Source organism: Morone saxatilis, unplaced genomic scaffold, assembly GCF_004916995.1.
Source record: "Morone saxatilis isolate NCDOM2014 unplaced genomic scaffold, NCSU_SB_2.0 Contig1, whole genome shotgun sequence".
Lineage (NCBI taxonomy): Eukaryota > Metazoa > Chordata > Actinopteri > Moronidae > Morone > Morone saxatilis.
Window position 1 is genome coordinate 18,446,595 of NW_023339651.1, and position 5,596 is coordinate 18,452,190.

The 5,596-nt window shown below is 43.5% G+C and overlaps 1 protein-coding gene across 2 annotated transcripts in view; it reads left to right on the forward strand.

Annotated features, from left to right (window-relative positions):
* The window catches only part of LOC118327932 (RNA binding protein fox-1 homolog 3-like), a 61,425-nt gene that overhangs the window by 53,787 nt on the left and 2,042 nt on the right, over positions 1-5,596 (forward strand). For both annotated transcript variants that reach the window (XM_035661476.1, XM_035661470.1), the window contains exon 11: positions 4,661-4,739. In XM_035661476.1, the coding sequence (XP_035517369.1) occupies positions 4,661-4,739 (79 nt within the window). The remainder of the gene's footprint in view (positions 1-4,660; positions 4,740-5,596) is intronic.

Genomic DNA, 5,596 nt, shown 5'->3' on the forward strand with positions numbered 1-5,596 from the left:
GGTGGACACAAGCAGAGCAAAAAAGTCGCACATTTTGGAGCTGGCTTGGGTGGAAGGATGGGCTCAATACTAACCCAGGAAGGACCACCGTTCATGGCCTCTGCTGAAACCAAAGTCATCAATTTACAAGTAGTAGTTAGTTTTTTGCCTTAACCTAAACCCACTGCAGTTTCACAACAGTGCCTAAGCCTTATTTAAAAGTCTAACCAGACGTTACATATTTATTCTGCTGGGGCCGCAGAGCCCTGCATATCCACAATGCAAAGCTAGGGAGGCGACACCTGCAGTGTCATATTTTGAAGGACGCCACTGACCGGAGCTGCAGTATTTGGAGTATTTTAGAGTTGGGAGTGAGAACGTGTTGGACCTGCTCTGGCTCAGGTGACCCCACAGCACAGGTACCATGGTGATATACCCCAGTTAAACATGAGCAAATGAACCACAAATCTTGCTTTGGTGACACAGGCCGCCAGGAGTAAATGTAGTCATACAGTAAAAACAATCTTCCACAGAAGCTCACCTGGAACAGGTGATGACCAAGAAACCAAAGAACAATTTAACATCCTGCCATGGGGCTGTGATCAGAGAGCAGTTTCATTCTACTCTATCTCTCAGTTATTCATTCCCTAGGAGCCTCCCTGTCCCCCTAAACCTCTCGATCCCTTAACCTGTGGAGCCCCCCTGCCCCGCCCGACTGCTCTGTCCTCAGTCCTGGGAGCCTGCAGTCTGCTAGCGAGTCTCTAAGTCAGAAGTGATACATGTTTATAGAAAAACTGTGTCTGTGTGTGCCTGTCGTGTGTGTGTGTGGTGTGTGTGTTGCGGCCCCCGCTACTACTCATCGTGTCTAGGTGTGTGTGTGTGTGTGTGTGTGTGTGTGTGTGTATGAAGGGTGCTTGGGAGCTAATCTTAGGGAGATTGAGCATGTCAGGGCCGATAAGAAACAGCCACAGCAGGAGCTGTAGCTCCGATAATGTAAGATTATCAGAGGCAAGGAGCGAGCTGCGTGCTTGGAGAATTTAGAACAGAGCAGGTGGAGGGGCACGTCTCTCTCCGCAAGACTTATTTCATTTCCCTTTCCTTTTCTCTTTCCTCTCATGCATTCCTCTTTCTCACTCACACTGTTTATTCGTTCTCCCCCATGGCTGATGTGTAGAGTATCCCTCTCTCTCTCTCCCTGTTTCTCTTTAATACGTTGTTCTTCCCTCTTTCTATTTTTAAGCTCTCCTGATTTAAAGGAGCCCGGGCAGTGTGTGGAGTCGAGAGAGAGGGACAGAGAGTCGAGTGGGGGGGGGGTGGAGGAGTTTTATTTATTGTGGATAAGAGAGGCCATATATGGAGTGGATGGGCTGGGGACTGAGAGACACTCACACACATTAGACTAGACTACAGCAGGTAAGAGGAGGCAAACAGCAATGAGTACTGACCATCACATTCATCTCCATCTTCCTTCCTTCCTTCCTTCACCTTCCTTCCTTCCTTCCTTCCTTCCTTCCTTCCTTCCTTCCTTCCTCCATGTACGCCCACTACTTCCTTAGGTCTCCCTCTGCAGCGTGTAGTCGTGCACCCGCGCTGCCTCTTATCTTTGCCCTCCAGACCTACATCGGCTTCCCTTTACTTTTAGAGGAGAATAAACAAACAAGACAGGAGGAGAGGAATATAAATAAAGCGGTCTGGGTGCCATCAGGGAAAGAGGGATGGAGGGGTGGAATGAGAAAAGAGAGGGGCATTGAGGAAGGGGATTAGTTCCAAGCCAGTGCTGGTGAAAAGACTGGAAATAAGCCTCAGGAGACAGAGAGAGAGAGATACAGGGTGAGATGGCACAGAGCAGAGGAGGAGAGAAGGAGGTATGGGACACCATCAGGGAAATGTTCTCTCTAAAACTCTCTCCTTCTTTCTTCCCACACTGTGGCCCCTGATTCAACTTTTTTCTTCTAAATATTTTTTCTTTTTACAAACCTCATTCCCCATTGCCTCTGTCTCTGTATCTCCACCCCCAAACGATGATTTTTCTCATTTTTCTCTTTATTCATAATCCTATTTCCCTCCCTTCAGCCATCTACTACTCTTATCTCTCCGCCGATTTCTTTTCTTATCTTTCTCTCTCTCTTTTCACCCCTCTCTGGCTGACGTTACTTTTATTGCAATTCTTCCCCGCCATCCGGAAGATAAAACACTCGTCCCCTTTTTCTCATAAATTGAAACGGGTAAAACAAATCATTGCAATCACACACTCTCACCTTTACTATGTACATTTATAGGGAGACATCGATTGCATTTTCATCCTATGGGCCTGTCCTTAGTGTGAGTGAGAGGGGGAAATGATTATAGATCTCTCCTCCGGACCCCAGTTAAAATCGACGACCCAATGTCTTATGTGTTTCATGCATACTCATTGTGGTTGGTTGGCACTCCCTATCCATTATCAAATCTATTCAATCAAAGCCAACATGCACAAGTTTTATGTCTGGCGGTTGGAGCTGGGGAAGGGGGAAACAATTAACAGTATTTCCCAGCTGATTAAATTCCCCTTTGATTTGTACTGGTTGAAAGAATCCATATGGTTTTATGTTTGGGGAATAAGTCAAAATGTCATTCTGATTGTGAATCTCCAGAACTGTCCCAACCTGTTAGGAGTTCCTAGCAGGTGGTAAATATACAATAACATACTGTGTGTTCACACATCCAACCTTACCTGGAACTGTATTACCTTTTGGTTATAGATGCATAATCCTTAAAACAAGGCTAAACTTTATAGGATTATGTTTAAAGATCCCCTGTAGACATGTGGAAAGGCAGTGTTTCTTAAAGTTTTTAACAGAGCATACCACCTATGCACCAGTAAATGGTGAGCTCTCCAAGTACCGCCATTATGACTGATGTTAAAATACAGCAGTGCAGGCCAACCCCATTCAGCTACGGACAGTTCACACTGCAGGTTTATTCCTAATTCAGTCAGGACCACTTTTGTCAAAATAACTTTTATTTCAAAGCCGAATATCTAGCATTTTGCGCCCGGTTGGCTCTGTTCTGGGACCTCACTGCGCCTTCACGTGCCCTAACGTAGAAAAACCATTTTTTTGAGGGCGGGGAGCGAGCAACACCTCCCAGGGTACAGAACAGAGCAAGCCATCAGTGGCAATCAGAAAATGACAGGTTGCATGTAATTAGAATACAACATAAAAAGGAGGAGCTGGGGTGGAGGTGGGTTGCAAAATGCTTGTAGAGGGGAAGCACAACAGACGTAGGCCAGGCTAAAGGCAGCTAAAACTTTTTTACGGCGCCATGATGCTATTTGCCAATTGGATGCTTGAGGGGAATCACTGAGCTCGTCAGACTGCTGAGCTGTCAGCTGATGTGTGTTTACAACTAGCTTTGATCATATGATATAGCTGGAATTGAGAACCAAGCCTGACTTCGTGGCTTGCCTGAACTAACGCTATGCTTAATTTATAGTTGACTGTTGAATCCTGAATGAAACCGGTTCAAGAACCAGAGCTAATCTGGTCAAAAAGGGGTCCTCCTGTTCCACACTTCTCTTCCTAATAGTTCCTGTTTGGAGCCACAATTGCAGTGTTTTTTAACCATTCATTTTACCTACGCTAACTATCTTACTATCTTACTATCACATTGTAGCTCCCAACTAATCATGGATGTGTGTGTGCTATGTGCATGAGCATGACAACATAGCAGGCTGATATAAAAATATAAAATATTACAGTGCAAAACCTCATAGTATTATGTGTTTTTAAATTAATTCATTTCATTTATTTAGGAGGAGATTCCTCTGCGTACCACTAGAGGCAACTAGCGGGCTATAGTTACAGAATCAGTGTATTTAGGCATACATACAAATAGTCTGCTTAGAACAATGTGTGTCTGATATGTTTTTTTCTCAAAGAAAGTATAAATTTCACATTAAAATCCTTAAAAATGCCCCTACACCTACCTCAGTAAAATTTCCACAATCTTTCAGGGATGCATGATAATTATCGGGGCAGATAAATTATAAAATTATTATTATTATATAATGGAATTTATGTTATATAGTACTAAGATAATTATAGCCAAGAAATTATCGGTTGATTACTAGAACAAATAAATCAACATTTGAAGAGAAAAACAGATTTTTGAGTGGAGCTGGACTTAAAATAAATAACCACAATAAAGAGTGCTATCTGGGGCTCTCGGCAGAATATAATAATGTTGCCATGTGTAATGTGCTGTTTGCTGCTGTGTGCACCTGAAGGATACTTAAAGGTAACAAGATACACACACAATTCAAAGATAGTGGGAGTAGTGGGGAGTCAGTAGGAGACTACCGCTCAAATTTGCCCGTGGGTCCCCTTGCAAGTTGATTCAGCCATGCCTTGATACTGTTGGGTGCAAACTCTTGCTGAATTACTGTTGTCGAGGCACATTCTCAGAGTTTCTAACTCATAATCTGAGTTATGAATGATCTAAATCCCAGTCAAACACTCTGCACTGTTCCCTGGAGGGATGCTCTCATGTTTGATAAATGCAGGCCCTGATGTTTGCAATAAATATCCATACATTGTGTTTAGCTACATTTGTCTACATCCTGAAGAAGCTACTGTAGGTGTTAAAGTTTTTGTACTGTATTGTCATTGTAAACTGTTTCTGCCTGTTGTCTCTTTTATAGTTATGGCAGAGTCTATGCAACAGCAGACCCATATCACCATACGATTGGTCCTGCAGCCACATACAGTGTGGGCACTATGGTGAGTCTGTTTCCTGTTTCGTAGCTGCTGACTGTGTGAATAATGTGCCAGACTGTATGAACTGCGTCCGGTGCTTCAGCCTCACATGGTTGTCTTTGATAACATACTGTATGACGCAGCACCTGGACTGTGCATATAAACAGCTAAACTACTAACAATGAATGAATTCCTTAAATCAAATCATTTGCTGACATGCTTCAGAGATATATTCAACAAAAGAGCCTGTTTTTTACTCAACTTGTTGTTCCTTTGAGTTGTGTTTCCCTCTGAGAGAGCCATTTTAATGTTTAATGTGAATCTTTGCCACTTCAGTAAATGAAAAAGGGACATTGCCTTATTCTCAAACTCCCCATTCAATTTCATTGGCCTGAAGCTACTTGCTCGAAACCCAACAGAGACTGAGAATTCCTCCCCGCAGGAAACAGTCTCTTCAAATTTTGCAAGGGGAGATAGTTGAATGGTTAATGTTTGTTTTTAGCTAGCTTTGCAGCTAACATCAAAGATGAAAAAAATCTTTCCAAAGAAAGAAACTGAGCACCCCAGAAGATGGGGGAGAAAGAGAAAGTACAATTTGTTTTCTTTCGTTGGTGTGGGTAGGGACTTCCTCCAAAGATTAACGACCATCTAGAACATGCTTGGACGTGCTTTGGCAGATTAAAGTAGAAGGAGAGAAAGATAGCCCACAGAAGAAGGAACAGTAGGAGTAGGAGAGTTCTTGGTAGCAGACCGGCTGCAGCTGGAGCTGCTGCTTGGTGTAGTATCTTGGACTCCAGACAGATGAGGGTTGATGATGAGTACTGACGTGCTTGTGGTGATGGAAATCGAAAAGGCCTACCATCTCCTCCATGTGTCCCCCA